This window comes from Aphelocoma coerulescens, chromosome 18, assembly GCF_041296385.1.
Source record: "Aphelocoma coerulescens isolate FSJ_1873_10779 chromosome 18, UR_Acoe_1.0, whole genome shotgun sequence".
NCBI classification, from domain to species: domain Eukaryota; kingdom Metazoa; phylum Chordata; class Aves; order Passeriformes; family Corvidae; genus Aphelocoma; species Aphelocoma coerulescens.
The window spans coordinates 80761-99861 of NC_091031.1; the positions used below are offsets into that span (position 1 = coordinate 80761).

At 38.6% G+C, this 19101-nt stretch overlaps 1 protein-coding gene across 1 annotated transcript in view; it reads left to right on the plus strand.

Moving 5' to 3' along the window:
* Positions 1–19101, plus strand: part of CCDC57 (coiled-coil domain containing 57) — a 32761-nt gene that overhangs the window by 3805 nt on the left and 9855 nt on the right. Inside the window, exons 3-8 of the mRNA XM_069032909.1 lie at positions 3353–3515; positions 4423–4560; positions 8768–8954; positions 9867–9967; positions 13470–13698; positions 14455–14591. Of these exons, the coding sequence (XP_068889010.1) occupies positions 3353–3515; positions 4423–4560; positions 8768–8954; positions 9867–9967; positions 13470–13698; positions 14455–14591 (955 nt within the window). The remainder of the gene's footprint in view (positions 1–3352; positions 3516–4422; positions 4561–8767; positions 8955–9866; positions 9968–13469; positions 13699–14454; positions 14592–19101) is intronic.

The following is a 19101-nucleotide window of genomic DNA, read 5'->3' on the forward strand; positions in this document are numbered from 1 at the left end:
AAAATAACGAATCTTCATCCAGGACTCTCTTTCCTGTGGGCTTCCCAAAGACAGTTTATGAACCTACCTGAAGAAGTATGGAACCTGAACAATATTTGGTAACTGGCTTGGTTTGGAAGTTACGGTGTATTGTGTGGTGAACTGTAACGATAAAGCTGATTAGCTGCTGTCCACAAGCATAAGGCTGCTCATCTAATACTCATGATTTCATACTGGAGAAGAAAAAAGTTATCTCCATTGTTTATGCTTACAACTAAAGAAGCACATCTTCCATGCTTGCCACTGGATCTCCTGCAGTTATTCCCCCTAAACGAACATGATTTTGTATCAGTGAGACAAAATCCCTTGTGATCTTATTCTCGTTTTCAGTTGTGATTTATCAATTTAATTCATCAAAGTAGTTTCTCTCAAACACTTTTAAAAATACTTTATCATTTAGCTACTGGATGGCAGCTCACTGCAACCATTTCATTTCCTGGAAAATCTGTGGCTTCTTTATGAAGAGCTTTTCATACACTTACAAAACATAGGTGAAGCAACAATTTGACACTTCTTCAGTGGTATCTTTACTGGTGTCTTTAATTTCTATGTTTTGGAATAACTTGCAATGTTACTTTGGAAGAATTTCACAGTAGAATATCCGTTCTGTAGTACTGTTCATACTTGGGATTGAACGGTAAAGTCTTCTAACAACAGATTTTTGTTTTCCCAAGTATGACAAACAATATGACTGTTTTTATTCCTTTCCTTTAAATTCAAATTCAATGGCTATAAGGGGAGCAAGGCGGGGAGGAAGGGAAGAAGTCTTTCCCATAGTATCCTTTCTCCCAGCAGCCCTCTTGTCACTTCATCTTCAGAGTGGAAACGTGGTAGTATTTTTCTAGCAACTTTTCAGTAAGGCTCTAGTTTCTTAACTCTTTAGTAGTTCTGCAAGTATACACTTTAAAGGCCTCTTGACTGCAGCCAAAACTCTCGCTTCTAATAGTACTGAATTGTTTTGCTTAACTTAAACAAAAAGCTGACTAGTGAATAGATGTCTCTATGATGTACCTTTAAATTTTTTTCATGTGATTTCTTACTGCCTACTTCTTATGCTGTTTCTATTGCCATTCTGCAAAGCCAGAGGGAAACAGTTAAATTTTTATCACCACTAGATCCATATCTGTTATATAAGTTGCGTGCAACTTATAGTAGATTGTACCTAATAATCAATATCCCTTTATTCATGTGCTTCGAATCTACATTTAACTTCTGTTAAGATTTTTTATTTTATATTCAAAAAAGTTTTTAAAAATAAATAAATAAAAAATATCCATAACTTTTAGCACTGGGGAGATATAGCACCTTTCTGCTCCTCTAGAAATGAAAATAAAGTTCAGTTATTTCTGCAGTGCATAGTCTTTGACATATTACGGGTGCTCAGATGGCTGCAAAGGAATTGAACTTTAATGTCTGTAAGATGGTGGGGGGTTTTGTAAAACAAGGGGTTTTTTCTCTTCTCTCTTCCCAGTGGTTATGAAATCTGATCTTTTTTTTGCAAAGGATACTGTCTGGCTGATGTGTTTCCTTAAATTCCGCTTTGCTGTACAAGTCGCCTTAGGGGACCTATTATAGACCAAATGACAGGTTTCATTCAGCACATTCTGATTCTTACTAGAATGGAGAAAGATTATACAATTATTAAACTCCTCGTACAGTGTTTGAAAGGTCTGAGACAGTCCAGTGTTTCCATCAGCACCATTGTTCTAGTGTTACCCATCTGTTACTCCCTTTGTAGGAAGTGCTTCCTGAATTTGATGCGGAAATTAAAAAGAGAGAATGTGAGTTTCACAAGCAGACAGTTGAAAAGGGTTACTTAGTTCTGTCCCATGAGGTTAAGGTAACTTATTTTAAGCTGTTACCCTTTACTCACAGAATGAATGAGTGTATTATAATCTAAAGTGATTCATGTGTGAAACACATGAAAAGATGACTGTTGTTTTTGCTGTTTTCTTCCACCTATGTGTTGCACTGTTTCCAGGATAGCAGGAAGCATGGGTATTTGTGGTATGCATTCATAGTGTTCATAGTGACTGGTTTTTTTCCTATGCAACCAAGAACTGTATATGGGTATTTGAAAGACCTCTGTCATCCTTCCAAGGCTAGTAATGAGAAATTCACTCTTCAAAAATCTCTATTCTCTGTATGTGCAGTCTTCACTTATCATCATCCAGCATTACTTGGATTTTTCTCTGATGCCCATGTCCACTTGCTTCAGTGCTGTTGTAATTGATACCTTAATAATTTGAAAAACCAAGTTATATAGGTAGAGGTGAAAAAACCCCTCACATTTAACCAACTCAATACCATTGAGAAAAACAGGCAAACTTTCAGGAAGAGGGCTTGTATGCCTAGAAGTTTGCCATCTTTTTCTAGCTGTGTTGGTTTTTGTGTAATAAAATAAATTATTTCTGCCTATAAACTTTACCTTTAGGGTAGCAAAAGGTTACCTGGCCATTAGAGGTATCCATGGATTCCTGCATCTTGAATATTGCACGATTCAAGTTTAGTTTCTGGTTTGGTTTACTTGTCTTGGGTGTTCTTTAAAGGACACTGCTGTAGTAATGGATCTAAAACCACTTTGTCCTACTGCAGTCTTGACTATAAAGAATGCATGACCAACTGCTGTTCACTCAGCAAGAACAAAAGAAACACAACTGCATGTATACTTATTAAATGTAAATTTGCGCATGTTGCTTACTCTGTGTCATGCAGTTTAAACTCTGATGGCACTTCAGAAGAAACCTTTGATCTTTGCAGTTTTCTGACCTGAGTTCTTGATTAGATATCTCTAATACTGTTTCAGTTTCTAATACTTGCGCCCTCTATCTCTTCTCTTTCTACACTGTGTTTTCAAGGTATGTAAATGCAGCAGCCTTTTAGCCTAGAAATTTTGCCCCGACAATGCAGCAATTTTAATTCCTAGCTCTTCTGTATCTCATTTCTGATATCAGCAAAACGGAAACATGCTTTGGATGGAAGTACTGAGAGCAGTATTGGTATTGAAGGCAGTTTATGCCACTTGAGTTGTGGTGACCTCCAAAGCTGATTCTAAATATGCATATAGATAGACCCTCAGAGACTACTGAGCTCTAAGCAATTAAAATGCTTTTGTTCTGTAAAATGCTGAGAGTAGAATAGAATAAAATAAAATCGATAATTTGTAAAATACAACAAGGAAAGAAGATGAGGACAATAAACAAAGCTGGATTAAACAAAACAAAACCAGACCCAAACAAACAACAAAAATATCCACAAAACCTCCTTAGTATTTATTCTGCTGAAATCAACAGCTTTGCTCTGTGTATCATAGGTATGAACAACAACCGTCTCTGGCAGCTGAGCAAGAATGGATTCTGAAACAGAGTAAAATGCAAACAGAACTGAAATGGCAGCAACTCTGTGAGAAAGCTGAATGTAATTCGTATCAGAAATCAGAGGATCTAACACACAGACTGTCTTCATCAAGAGAGGAGGTAAGAATTTCAAATTAACACTGTTTAAGAAATCATTTATTGCATAGAGAGCTATGGAGTCTTTCCACCATGATGTTTCTCAGGGAAGTATGTCTTTAGCCTTCTTTCAAATATCTGTAAAACAGTAATTCTGAATTATGCACAGCAGTTCATCCCATGTATTTGACCAGAGGCCAGATTAATTGCCATGAACTCTCTCTAATAGTGGCCTTTTCTCCCTTTCCACATAATCAAGTCGTCTTGAGAGATGCTTTTCCTTTGCCATTGTAGCAAAAGATCTCTCTTAGAGCAGCCCCAGGACAGAAAGAATTTCAGATCAGAGTACCACTTGAATTCTATCAAGGGAACAATATTAGTCCTGGAAAACTCTTGGGTATTTTTGTGTGGAAAAAAAACCCTATTTTGTGTAGTGTATAAACTTCTGCTTCTGAAAAATTAAATACATGTTTATTGTTTTGAGACTATTGCACAATGGTCTAACAATTCTCAATGCCTGGTTGCCCTGTGAACTCACAGGTACAGAGGAAACACTTGTTTGTGAAGTTCAGAATGCTGGCATTTACTCTAGTGTTCTATTTTATCATTGTCTTTCCAAAGTGATTCATAGGCATCAATAACTGTAGCATGTGAACACATGTGAGAGATAAATCAGCATGTTCCATTTCACATAAAGAAGGTAAGACAATGAAGCTAAATTATTTGTCTGTTAAGGCAGTTTTTGACAGAGCCAAAAGGGATGTGCTTAAGTCCCTGTGCTATGATTTAAAGTATCTTTGATTTCCTTCTTTTTCTTTTTACTTCCCTTTTCGTTTTCCTTTCCCTTCCTTACCTTTCCTTTTCTTTTCTCCATCCCTTTGTCCTTGAGCTACTGACATCCTTTGCCTCCCCTCCTTTCCCTCCATCCTAGATTGAAGCTGATCTACAGAAAACAGACTACAGGTTGCATGAAGTGAAGACTTTTCTTTCTGCTTTCACTGTTGAGAGAGAACAGACAATACAAGAAGCATCGTTTAATCACAGTATTTCACCTGAAGGGGAGAAACAGGTTAGACAACACTTAATGTAGACACAGATTAATTCATTCTAAGATAACAGCCTTATGGGCCTTGTTCCCACTGGACTTACTGTAAGCAGTTCATCTGTTTCATATGTTTCATTCAAAATACGGACATATCTAGCCTGGAATACACATAGATTAGGTGTCATGGTCTTAATTATGGCTCTCATTCATTGCTCACTGGCAAAAGGAGCGAGCTGGATATAGACAGTTGCTCCAAAATGTGACAATGTACTGTACCATCATGGCAATCAAATGGGAAGAATTAATGTCAGGAACCTCATTCCTGAGGTTCTATGTCAGTTGCAGTTCAAGGTAGATTTTAAAGTTGTAAAGTTAAAATTTCAAGGCAATGTTTCAAAATACTAATATGCCAGCTGTTTAAAATAACGTCTTGTATTTTAGTATCACTAACTAGTTTTCCTTTCATTGCTACCTATTAAAATGCATATATTTTTAAAAGCCATATAAAATTGCAAACATAATGCTGGTTTGAAGTCATGCTGAAGGATAACAAATTAGGAGTAGAAAACTTTTTGGTAAAAGACTGGAGTATGCTGCAGTGCATTCTACTGGGCAGCTACAGGTGCTCACCAGTGACCAGTTCAGAGCATGTTACCAAAACTTGCTAAGAAAATACAGTGCTAAGCAAGCCTAGTAGTTCCTGAATGCAGAAAGTGTTGTATTCAGAAAGATGCTTCCTGAAGACAATTTTTATTATAGATAAGAGTAGAGTGCTAGCAAAAACTTGCTATGGAGCAAGTAGTTTTTCCCATTTCATTTCAAACTGGACTGATCTGCTAATTGGTCATTGAGATACCAAGAGAATCAGGGCAGGGATTCTTCTTTATATTCTTTATATTCTTCTTTCTCTTCACTGTTCTATTCAACTGTGGTTGGCAAGACTGTCTTCATTGTCACTCTTTTCTTTCTGTTTTTAAAAAACTCCAGCTTTTTCACTTTCGGCATGTAGGATAAGCAGTACCCATCTCAGCAAAACCTTTTCACTCTTTTTTCCTTTTTATGGGAAGGGCCAGTGTTTAAAAAACTAAATAACAGAATTTAAAAGTCTATTATTCTAGTCTAGAACCTTTTCCGTAAAAAATGAAGTGTAAACAAACAAACAGAAGAAGAAGAGTGACTAAGACATTTTTGTCAATGAGTCCTCTTACAGAAGGAATAGTATGCTGGCTAGCCTCTGGTCCAGATGACCAACGCAAGAAAGATTAAAATTTAAATATACCCTAGTATAGTATCTTCAGTATACAGGTCCTTTCTTCAAATTGGTCTGAGACCCCAGGAGTGTGCTAGAAATGTTGCAGTAGACATTCTTGGCCTTACAATAAGCAACTGAGATGTGAAACACACCAGCCTGGAAAATCTTGCTTATAACTTATATTTTAGTATTTAGGTCATGTTTGTTGGACTAGAGCATGCTAATAATATCATACAAGTGCACAGAAAAGGAAAGAGAGGTTCAAGTAATTCTGATTTATTAGGGTTTTTAGGGTTTTCTCTCTAGACCCATTTCCACTCACAAAAATCTGGAACAGTTGCATTTCTGGTTTAAACTGTGATGGTTCATGTGTTATGTTGCAGGTTGAGATGTAGTCTTGGGTCCCAAAATTCATATCTGGATGTTGCATTGCTACCTACTAGTGCCTCTCTCTGACTCTCCTTAACAGCCTTGGAGAGATTGTAAAAGCAGAATAGTGATTATTCTCATCTTCTGTGTAGCCTGTACTGTTAGGGCAGGAGAAAGAAACTGCAGGGCAGCTGTTGTCTTTATGCTGTGGAAATTTAATTTGAAGGGCATTGGCATTCCAGATGACACTCTCAGATCACACTCGCAGAACAAACGTACGACTGGGAAAATAAGGGGGCTGAAGGAAGTGGGGAATGATGGAGAAGATGGAAACGGAGTAGTGTTTGAGGCTGTGCAAGGCATAAATGTTGAGACTGCGTTATTTTGCTGAAGTGTCTTAAGCACCTCATGGATTGCCATGCCCTCTGAAAAGGCAGAACTGCTGCTTTGCAACAATTTCAGACTAGGGTTAAACATCAAGAAACATTTTAGCAACATTTAGATACAAATATTCGAAAGACATTTCATTATCTTTTCCATGTGAAAAACATCTGATCTGGATGGCTTGTGAATTAGGATTTGTTTAGTGACTGTAGGAGTGTATATTCTCCTATTGCATGGCTTTCTAATATTCCTGTATCAAATAGTATCTGCATTTCTTAAATGGATGATGACACATGTTTCTGTCAGTGAAAGAAGATTTTTACAGGGGTAGAATCTAAATTCTACATTCTCTGTTTTGATGAAACCCCAGTTATAATACACTACCATTGGTCAAACAAAACATTTAAAAATCTTTGCAGACATACTTTGAATGAATAAACAGCAAAAGTAAATAATATCGGGACCCTAATATTCTGGTCTTTATATCCCATTGGTCCTACTAGATATTTTTTCCTGAAGATTGTGCTGGAATTTCAAGTGACCAGGAAACGTGTTTTCAAATCAATGTCTGTGTTTTCTAGATAATGTCCATTGCCCAGGTTATCTGGGTGTAGTCCATACACTCCTTCCCATTTTTTGGTTTAGCGGAGGACATCCAGCTTCTTTATGTTTGTTGGGGCTTAGGGGTTTTTTGTTTGTTTGTTTGGGGTTTATTTTGTTTTGATTTTTTGTTTATTTTGGTTTTGGGGTTTTTTGTTTGTTTTGTTTGGGGGGGTGGGATTTTTTTTTCTTTATTTATTTTTTTATTTGTTTCCCACGCCCCATCCCTCCCCGCCCCCCCCCCTCCCCCCCGGGAATTTTCTTCCCATTTGTTGTCAGGGAGATGGTGAATGGATAGCGATCCAGCGACAAGAGACGTGGCCTTGGCATACGGTCGTAGTGGTTCTGGGGGAGCGGGGTGGGCGGGGGAGCAGAGTTATTTTGGCAGTTTCTTAGCTGGGGGTGGGTAGTCTTTGCCCGGTTGGGAGCAGAGACGGTCGTGTGGCTTTTCTTCGCTTTGGACCTCTCCCGCGCAGCGGTTTTTCAACACTGCCGTGGAGATCTGCCTGCCGCCGGCTTGTGGGTCCGTTGCTTGCAAGAGAGAAAGGGAGTCCCGGCTCCGCCATTGACTGGGATTTCGCCGTCTGCCAGCGCCGAGGGAGACCAGCACAGTCCACGTGGGTGCCTGGGGAAGTCATTCCCTCCGCCCCTCTCCCGGAACCGCCGCAGAGAGGACCGCCGGAAGCCGGAGCAGCAACGCCGTCGGACCTCTTTGTACGGTAGTGCGACATCGCGGTAAAGCCCTGCCTCCCTTCCCAGGGTGCACCGGCTGCCGTTAGCGGTGTCGAAGACCGATCACCGATCGCGTGGGTGCCTGGGGGAGTCAATCCTTCTTCTCTCTCTCTCATTTGAGCTGCCACCATCACCAGGGAGGTCCTGATCTTGCACGTGAAGCCCCGGGGGAGTCCCTGCATCCTCTCCGCCTCGACACGAGCCAACAGCGCCCCCTGTCGGTTGTCGTCGTAACTACACCAAAGGGGGAATTGCTGGATGGGCGGGAAAAGGCTGTTACTGGGTTATCTTTTAGTCGTTGCTGTTGTTTGTTTTGTCTTGTTATGTAGATATATAGTCTAGTAAATAACTGTTATTCCTTTTTCCATATCTGTGCCTGGAAGCCCCATAATTTCGAAGTCGTAATAATGTGGAGGGAGGGGGTGATCTTTCCATTCCAGGGAGATTCCCATCTTCCTTGGCAAATATCTGTCTTTTAAACCAAGACAATGTTATTGTCAACAGATGATCTCCAATGACACTTTCAAGAATTTGACAGGTCAGAAAGGAGACTGCTAATACTGCTATTGGGCCCGCAGGTTCCTTAAGGAGAGGGGTTACCTATGCATGGAAGAGAGATAAATGACACCTGCAGAACAACAGTTATAAAACACAGCCAGCTCTGGCGCCATGGTCCTCCCCATCTGTGCCTCCTCCTATAATGTTCTCAGTACAGCACTTTTTTCCCTGGAAAATCCTCAATAAACAAATATATTTCTTCTCCGTCTATAGTACTTTTCTCCCATGTATGTTCATGGGTTGAAAGTATGAGGATCTGTATGTGTGGTGGTGTAGAGAGAATATGTGTCACTTATTAATGAAGGGTTCTTTTTGTCTTGTACTTTTATTTTCCAGATATTTCAGTATGATGATAAAAGTTCTCTGTACAAAGATATTCCTGCCTTGGAAATAAAAAAGCTGCAGGAACAGAATGCCAGTCTTCGGAACGCTATTACACAAATGAGGAAAGAAATGGAGAGTCTTGATGAGCAGATGATGTCCTCTCTTCCTCTAACAGAAAACAGACAGCTTGCAGAGCAAGGTGACAACTCTTGATGAAGAACTTTAAATTCAGTTAAGGAAGTTTAGCAGTCACAGCCACAACCTATGAGGTTGTGAATGAACATGAACCCAATTCATGAGTGTGTAAAAATCGTTACTGTGGGGTTCTCAAGATTGTAGTCTGAGATTCTGTATTACAAATTACTACAAAACAATTATTAGTAAAAACAAATACATGCACACATTATAAGTCACTACAAAATTACCACTAGAAAAGCAAGTGTGTATATATTTTGCAAGAGTGAAGCAAATATATGTATATTACAAGTTATGACAGAATTCCTGATAGTGAAGCCAGTATGTAGAATCACAGAATGGTTTGGATTGGAACGGATCTTTAAAGATCTCCTAGTCCAAACCCCCCTGCCATGGGAATTTACAGTGTATCTGTACACAGAATATGCACTGAAGTGGTATACAAAAGGAGGTTCAGGGGGAACTTACCACTATCTACAACTACCTGAAAGGAAGTTGTGAGGTGGGGATCAGTCTCCCTTTCCTACTAATAAGCAATAGGACAACAGAAATTACCTCAAGTTATGCCAGTGGAGGTTTGGATTGGATATTAGGAAAAATTTCTTTTTGGGAAGGCTTATTCAAGCATTGGCACAGGCTGCCCAGGGAAATGGTTGAGTCATCATCCCTGGAGGTGCTTAAAAGGCATGTACGTTTGGGCATTTGAAAACATGGTTTAATGGTGGACTTGGCAGTGTTAGGTTACTGGTTTCACTTGATGCTATTAAAGGTCTTTTCCAACCTAAATAATTCTGTGGTCCTATGATTCTGTAACTAGATATTTATATGCATGAGACAGTGTTCTGAAGGAGCTCTTGCTATGAAAACCTAAACTCTCTATGAATACATATACATTCATATTACACTCTTCTTTTAGGTTCATTGAGCACAAACAAAGTTTCAACTGGAACCATGCTGAGCAACGTCAAAGTCAGCTCAACTAAGTTGGATTGTTTGGTAAACCCGGACACAGAAAAGGTGTGATGAGGTTTAAACTACCTAAAAGTATCTGTATGTGTGTGTGTGTAATTAAATACATAGTGTATTACTTTTGTGTGAATAAATATTATAAACTGAACTAATATGTGCTTATGTGATTGGTTAGATGAGAGCCAGCAAAGATTTTTTCAGCCGAACTTACGCTTATTCTTTCAAGGCAATAAATTTTGACTAGTCATCCCTTGGCACAAGTAATTTCTGATCTTGCAAGCCGGTTTTGATGGGTTTTTTTCCCATTTGCAAATGCTTAAGCTACTGTGTGTCACCTCTCAATTTCCATTGTAAATCCACATTTTAGCCCTTTTTTTTAAATACCAAGTGCAACGTGGTATGACCAGGAGAAAGTACCAAGCTCCAGTGCTGTCTTGGAGTGCTCACTACTAAGGGAAAACCCACTGGGTGTGGGAGCATATTTTGCTCTGTTCAAGGGCTTACAAACATCATTCCCACTGTGTTATTTTAAAGGGTAAGAACAATATGAGCATTCAAGTGGCAATGGCATCTCTTGGGAAAGAATAATAATGGAATTGAAAACTGGGACAAATATCTAGTACTATGTAAGGAGTAAGTCACTGTATGTTCTCCTCTTCCTGTCTCCCAGCAATTTCATGGTGTAGTAAATAGAGTCTGAAGTAAGATAGTTTAGAAAACAATTTTAAAAAATCAGGGTTTTCCAATTGTCAAGTCGTCTGTAAGATCTACTGGTATCATCTACCAGTATATTATCATGCTTTAATCTTACTGTTAGGACTCACCAGTAATGATCTAAGTTCAAGAAAATTGAAATAATAGCTAAGTAATAAATAAGCATGAGAGGTCCTGATTGAAAAGCTAAGAGCTTTAGAAACTGAAACAATATCAATGTTTAAATAAAACTTAGGAGCCTTGCGAACCTTCTGTGGAAACATGCATAACCAACCATGCACAGATCATGTTTAATCACAGTTTTATCTCTTTGCTAAATATAGAAAGGAATTGTTTGTTCATGCTGTCAAATTCTATTTAGAAAATTGTGTGCCAGTACAGACAGTGCAGATTTATTTTTTCTCTTTGGCCACTTCCAGAATTAGGTGAAAATTACATTTTATACCAATTTGTTTTTGTTGTTGTTGCAGAAAATGTTTTACAAACTACTGTCCAAGGCACATTCTGATTTTCTTTGCATTTCTGTAAGTGAGGATAGAGCCTTAAAAAAAAAAAAGAGAGAGTGACTTTGCCTTGGCGACCGTAAGATATGAACTTTCTCTGTTCCAGAGGTTAATCTTTTGCTTCATGATGCTGAATTATAATTGAATGCTCATGGCTGGATATGAGAACAGGAACAATTTCAGGCAGTGATTTGCACCTTCATTGTGAAGTGCTGAATTACTTATGCTTTATATGTATAGACACGTAGCAAATAGGGGATATGCAGGCCAAAACTTCAAGGGAATAAAATGCTGGAATTGTAGTTGATGCTGTCTTCACTGAAGTTGAAGTATTGTTTCCTGCCTGTTTCTGCTGTCTGCTTTACATTTTCTTTCTCAGTACATAACAAGCCTTCTTAGACATAGACTGAGCTGGAAGCAGTCCTGAAAATATCTTAAAAACAATGGGCAAAACTTCATTTTAATTTCTTACTGGATTTCACAAGTGCTTAACTTTAGCACTTTTCTGCACTTCCTCTGTGCTTCTTACTTTTATTAATTGCATGCTAAGGATATACTTAAGGCCATGAAGAATTACAGGCAAAAATGTTTCTATCTCAGAGAGTTCAGAATCTGTTGAGCAATAATGGTGACTAAACATAGGGGTGCAGGTGTGAAGTCACTAAAGAGAGCCATAGTGTTAGTTTTCTATTTTCCATTTAATATAACAGTTTCTGTAACCATAATCTAGAAATTATAGACTCCAATGCTAAAGAAGAAGAGGAAAGTTTGTTGTGGAAACTAGTAAAAAGAGCATGTAAACTTTTGAATGTGTGTGTATTTTTATTTTGTATCAGCTCTGAGGAGAGTTTTTCCTTCCACTCTTCCTTAGTACCCATTTTTTCAGTGTTTTCTCTCTTTTGTACTGCAGAATTTTGCACAGATCTAAAGGTAAAAAGATTTCTGAGTTCCACTCCTAACTCTACAGCTTACAGTTTGTCACCTGAAAAAAAAACCAACAAACCCAAACTTCTGTGCAATGCTGTGGAATCTTTTTCTGGAAAGTTCAGGAAAAATAAAAGTTTAAGCAAGTGGCATCCCGTGCCCCAGCCGGGTGATGTGTTTTTGTCTTTTGATCTAGTGAAGGTGGTCCACAGTGTGAGAACTAGTGGTGCCATAATTGGTCATTGCCTTCACCTCTCTTTATGTTAAGCCTTAGTATGTCCATTTCACTGAGGAAGGTAAGACTCTAATAATTTGTGGCTACTTGTATTAATTCCTTTTATACAAATAGATGCATGTCAAAGTGGTGTTCCTTTTTCCTTTTACTTTGCTGTCTTAGTATTTTTAGACTCTAGTCCTGCACTCATTTCTCTGCCTTTCTCCCCCATACTGTTTGTAGGGCTTTCCCTGCATGCTTTCCCTGTATGTTTTCAAGAGCCTTCCTTTTCATGATGAAACTATCCAAAGAAATAAGAGCATGGGAGTTGCATGGCACAATAAGGCAACAATGGTTTGGTTTTTTCTCAGTATGGACAATAGCTTTCAATGTGTACTTCTTGAATCGTAGTGTTTAGAGTGATTTAGTCAAAAACTGATTCAGATTGCACAGTTAGTGTAGTACGCTTCTAACTGGTTTATATGTAGAAGAGTAAACATCACAATGAGTAATTATAAAACAATTTTAATGCACTGATACATTTAGATACTTGTGGCAATGGGTGAAATGTAAAATGTTTATAGGGAGATAACTGTTCAGTGAATGGTGACTATTTAAATGGATATCAAAAAAGTCTCCTCTGTGGGGACTGAAAGAAGACAGTATATAGGTCTTGAAAAACAAGGATGTGGTCTTTTGGGTATATACCTTATCATAATGTATATCTGCAGGTGGACTCGGGTTGGCAGAGACAAAACAGACTGTAGAACCTTTACTTTTCAGTAAATGTTTTAAGTCATATCTACCCCTTATGTTTGTATGTACACAATGGCTAAACAAAGAAAGATTTGTAGCAGATTGCTATTTGGTATAAAGAGGCTTTTCCCACATTTTATCTTAAAATTAAGTGCTCTTTAGTTTACAGTTGTACAGTGTCTATCCTATGTGTATTATTTTATACTGATAGTTAAAAATATCTGTGGGAATGTCTCAGGCTGCTACAGTGTTTTGCTCCACGGTTTAATTTGCCCTATACTGCTAACATAATCTTGAAAATGGACCCTAAAAAATGGGCCGTAGTCTTCAACTTTACACGTTTTCCTCAACTGGCTTCTCATGCGTATTTGTACAGATCTCTAAACCTACAGACCTCACTTTCAAAATATTCATTATAAGCACTGTCTGTTTTATTCAGGAGCCAGAACCCAAAGTTCTTGAAGAAAACATGGTAGATTTTGGACAACAGTTACCTGATGTAGGTACTGGTGTTGGCTGTCAGTATTGTGTCAAACGCACTCTACGAGGAATGCAAAATAAACTCAAGGAAGCAGCAAGAAAAATCTCAATTCTGAGCCAAGAAAAGCAGCAGCTGATTGAAATGGGAAACAGACTCAGGGCAGAACTTGGAATGCTGTTAAAAGAAGGTAAATTTATTCTAAAGAAAAGTGCTAGCTTATATATGTAGAATAAAAGAGGGGAATCAGTTCATCCTTTGAGCTGGAGAAAGCGAGGCTTTGTTATAAAAACAATGTGCTGGACCTGACTGATCCCTGATCTGCATAGGTCGTGTGAGACTGTGGTACTAATCCTTGCAAGTAAGATTATCTTGTGATAGGAGATGCTAAGATAGAACAATGAGTCTGTATGTAGTACGCTTCTAACTAGCTTATGTGTAGAAGAGTAAACATTCCAATGAGTAATTGTAAAACAATTTTAATGCACATGATGATACATTTAGATAGAGAGCCTGTATGTGGTGACTTCTGTTGATAAACAGATGAGGTGCCTAGATGTCAGTGTGCGAACTGGAACTTGAACTTTAAGACTTTGTTTATGAGCAGAAAAGAAAAGTACTGTATCTCTTGGAATAAAAACTAATGCTTTAGGAAAGTGGAAGAGAAAGCAGAATAAGCTTACTGTAGAGTAAACTTGAATTAAGAGTATATATAATGTAAAAAGATTTCACTGTGGATATTTAAGTTCCATGCATAGTTCTTCTGGCAATGAAGCAAGGAAAAAACCACAAGGCCCATTTCTGCATAGCATTGAAACCATCTGCAATGAGAAGGCCCGTGTTCTGTGGTTCAGTTATACCTGCTGTAAACACTTGCTGGAAATGTAATATTGATGACAAAATAACAACAAAGAATGCCTTCCTCAGTATATTCTCTCTTTTATAGGACTTTGGCATCCTGTTAGCTCTAAACACTGCACAATCTGTATTGTCTCTGGTAGTCTTCTTCCAAGAGAACTTGTCAAAAGAACACAGTGTCAGCTATCAGTTCTAAATCATCTACAGCACAGACTCTCATCACAGGTAATTATATGCTCTCTGAAATCTAGCGATAATGAGCCATTAAGCCAGTTATAATTCCATGAATATAACTTACCTTAAAATTCTGCATTTCAATTACTCTTACTGATTTAGCTCAGATCTATCTTTGGAAGGTTCCTTAGAATGATTACACATCCGGAACTGGAAGGAACCCATGAGGATCTTTGAATTTGATGTCACACAGGACAACCTAGAAGTTAAGCCGTTTATCTTAAGGGCATTATCCCAAACGCTTTTTGAACACAGACAGGCTTGGGGCCGTGACCATGCCCTGGGGAGTTTGTTCTACTGCTTGACCACCCTCTCAGGGAAGAATTATCTGAATTTCCCCTGATGAAGATTTAAGCCATTCCTCCACATGCTATCAACAGACACCAAAACCAAAGATCAGCACCTCCTACTCTGCTCCCCCATCATGGAAGGAAGTTATAGAGAGCAATGAGGTCATCCACCAGCCTCCTCTTTTTTAAGCTGAACAAGCCAAGTATCCTCAGACACTCCTCATAAATCTAGCCATCTAGTCTTTTCACCATCTTTGTTGCCCTCCTTTGGACACATTCTAATATTTCTATATTCTTCTCATATTGTGGAGCCTAAAAATGCACACAGTACTTGAGGTAAGGCCATACCAATGCTGAGCATAGTGGGACATTCACTCCTTTTGGCTGTTTGGCTGTACTATGCTTAACATACTGAGGACACAGCTGGCACTTCTGGCCACCAGGATAAACTGTTGACTCGTGCTGAGCTTGCCAACAATCAAAACCCCCAGATCCCTTTCTTCAGGGCTGCACTTCAGCCTCTTGTCCCACAGTGTATACAGACATCCATGACTGTAGTTCCAGGTACAGAATCCAGCTCTTTTGCTTCCATTAAATTTCATGCGGTTGGTAATTGCCAAGCATTCCAGTCTATCAAGATCTCTTTGTAAGGTCTCTCTACCCACAAGGGAATCGATGAGTCTTTCTCATTTAATATCATCAGCAAACTTAGTGTACACTCAACTCATGTGTCCAGGTCGTTGACCAAAGACTGGAGAGAATTGACCCTAAAATTGAGCCCTGGGAAACACCATTAGGCCACAAGGCAGATGGTTCCCTATAAGTTTAAAGGGTTTGGGACTTCAAAAGTAATATTTTAAAACATGATCTTCAGCCAAGGTATTTCAGAAATACACATGTTTATGCAGCATAAATGCAATCCTAAATTACAAATTTATTAAGGCTTAGTTTTAAGTAAGCAAGAAAGGCCATTTGAAGGATTTGCACTGTGTTCTAACATAAACATTAAAATGATTAATCAGTGAGGATATTTCCAAATACAATGGTGGGATTTTAAAGCACCCATGTCCAAATGACTATAATAGCACCTTTTCCATATATGAAAGCAGGATGTATAGTTAACCTGTCATATATTTTGTAATTAAAATACAACATTTAATAGTTAAATTGCAACTTTTATCAGAGAGACTAATGAATAAATCCTGGTTTCCCTAGTAGTTAGTGGTAGACCTCCCAGTAACTTTGATAATCAGGATTTCACTATGTACTTAATTCATCAGCAGATTTGTTCCTGTGAGGATTGAGTCAGAGCGATTGATTGTCATTGTAGTTTTGAGGGCAGTGAACAATGTTCTTTCAGAGGTTGTTGCTCTGAGGTATAAAACTGCAGCAGAATTATTAACCAAGTTTAGCTGGGGAAACACTTCCTCTGGGAACCACTCTGGGCAGGTTGTTACGGTGTTTGGTCACCCTCTCAATAAAGAAGGTTGGCATTTGGTTGGGGTATTCTTTCCCCTTATACTTAAGCGAGGTGTCCTGTACTTACCTTTTTGCCCATTGTCACTTGGTCTTCCACTGTATACTGCTGAGAAGACTCCAACTCAGTCATCTTTATCTCCTTCCACCATCCTCATCAGATGCTTATACATGTTGAAAAGATCACTCTTAATCTGTCTCTTCTGGAGGCCAGCAAGGCCAGCTGTCCCAGCCTCTCCTTCTATGTCAGATGTTCCAATTCCCTGATCATCTTTGTGGCTGTTTGCTGGTTTGCTGTTTGTGGCTGCTGCATTATGTTCATGTCTTTCTCATGCTGGGGAGCCCAAAAGTGGACACAATACTCTAAATGTGGTTGCACCAGTGCTTGATAGAGGAAATCATCACCTCCCTTGGCCTGCTGGCAGTACTTTTTTTAGTGCAGTTGAGTATGCTGTTAGCTGAAGGCTTCGTAAATGCATTGCTGCCTCATGTTCAACTCATAGTCCCCCAGGTCTCTTGTTTCTTATCTGCTGAGCTGCTTTCCAAACAGTCAGCCTCCAGCACATTAGTTTGAAACTACAGTCTCCTCTGCCTTTGGGGGAGAAAATTAGCTGAATTTAAGCTAATGTCCTCTGTTTACTTTTCATTCTCCCTTTATGTATTCCTAGCTGTCTTAATTGAAATCAAAAAAAGTTTTGAGAGCCTAGACCAGAGCCTTTTTGTGGATTACTAAAGTTCATTCAGGAATATGTAAGAGATTGAAGTTAAGTGTTTCTCTTTTCACCTACTAAGATCTGTAGAATTATCTCTAGATTATATGAAACCATACAGGATATAATCCCACCGTGTTGTCATATTGCACTAAGAAATCACAACTTTCAGCTATCTACTTGAAAATTTTGTCATCTCAATACGTTCCAAAAAAGTCTTAAACATTTTCATACCTAGACACATTCTAAAAAGATGGAATAACTATGCCTTTGTGTTAAGCATGCCATCCTGTGGGGCTTTTAGCTTGCAATTATCACTAATTCTTCAAAAGTTATCTGGTTAGCCTAGGTATACTATGAAGTATATGAACCATCTGGCCAGACAGTTTGAATGATAAAAGTGAGTTTCTTAAAAAAGAGCCAGTGTAAGTAAATTCTAATTAATATTTTATTTTTCTTACAGTTAAGAATGATGCTAAAGAAAAAAAAAAAAAAGAAAAAGCATATTTACCTCCATTGCTTAGAGTAAGTGCTACAAATTAGGTAAAGGAAGGTTAAGTGACTCGGCTGGCCCAATCATTTTGGCAATTTAGTTATGCCAAAACAACCAGATATATTTCTTTTCCTGTGAAGTAAAACAGCACTACAGATTAGCCATGTGACTGTACCCATCAGGGATGTTAGCTGGACTAATTACAAAAACTTCTGGGTTAGTAGATCTAAGAAAATACTGTACAAATTTGAAGTGCAAAGGTCATCCAGCAATTAAATTTGAGAACAAGTACTGACAGGGTCAAGTTCTATGGTCTTTAGGCAATCAGGTCTTTAGGCAAATAGTTATGCAGCTTCTGCACAGGATTGCTATTCTCTTGGATAAAGAATAGTAGTAAAAACAAGTAGTACTTTTTTGGAGGGCTCACACATTTGAGTCTGAAAGGAAAAGGCTCTCCAAGCATCCAAAATATGCAGGAGTATTTCACCCAGAAGAGGCATATTATTTGGGAAAGAAAATGAATACATATATTCCTTGGCTAAGGTGAATTTGTCAGACTGAATCTATGGGGACATTTTTGAATATGTTCTAAGGGAACCTGGCAGGGATGAACACTGCATTTGGACATCCCACCACAGGTACTTGAATTTCTCTTAGCTTCTTCCTAGCAGAAGGTATCCAACAGGAGGGGCACTCCTGTCTGGTAGAGAAAGGTTGCCTGAAGTCCAAAAGGCTGTGCTGCTAGAGTCAATTATAACCAAATTTGAACTGATTGCTTGAGTGAAAATAAGTCCCTATTCTTCTTTGCTGCCCATTAGTCAATGAAGAAGTTTTAAAGATTGCCATGTGAGCAAGCATTGCAAACATCTATCTGACAGTGATAAACTGAGAATGCCATCTGCTGTATCTTTCCAGAGCTAATGGAGATTTATTCTTCCTCAGATAGAGCAGATAGTCTAGGACAACAGAACTTGAGGACTGTAACAGGTCAGTCAGATAAGTGCAATGTGAGCTGGAGATTCTGGTATATTTTATCAAATTTATCTAATCAAGTTCTTTTGATGTCAAAAGTATTAGTGAGTGCATCAAAAATATGAGTTAGGACATACCATAGTATGACACAGCCATCTGCGCTGGGAGACTGGGAAGATTCAAATTATTTGAGTTCTGTGACAAAACAGGAATGCAGCACTGTTTTTCAACTCCTCATTGACAGTCTGAGGACCTGATCAAGAGCTGTTACAGCAGCACTGCCACAAGAAGTATTAGCATCTTGTTGTAGCGTGAAGAGGGTTCTCGGAGAAAAGAATTAGAGAACATCAAGTACATAGCCTCACTAGCATATCAATACTACATCTTATGGGACAGTGGGATGGGCTGCTTCTGGAGCAGGAAATCTTTAACTTCTTTTGAACCTAAACTCCAAGGTGAAAACTTCAACTCCAGTCCTAGGTGACAGTCCTAAGCATATGATTCTGACCTCCCTCTTGTGGGGTTTCTAAAGAGAATAGGTGAGGCAGCTGTTACAATGT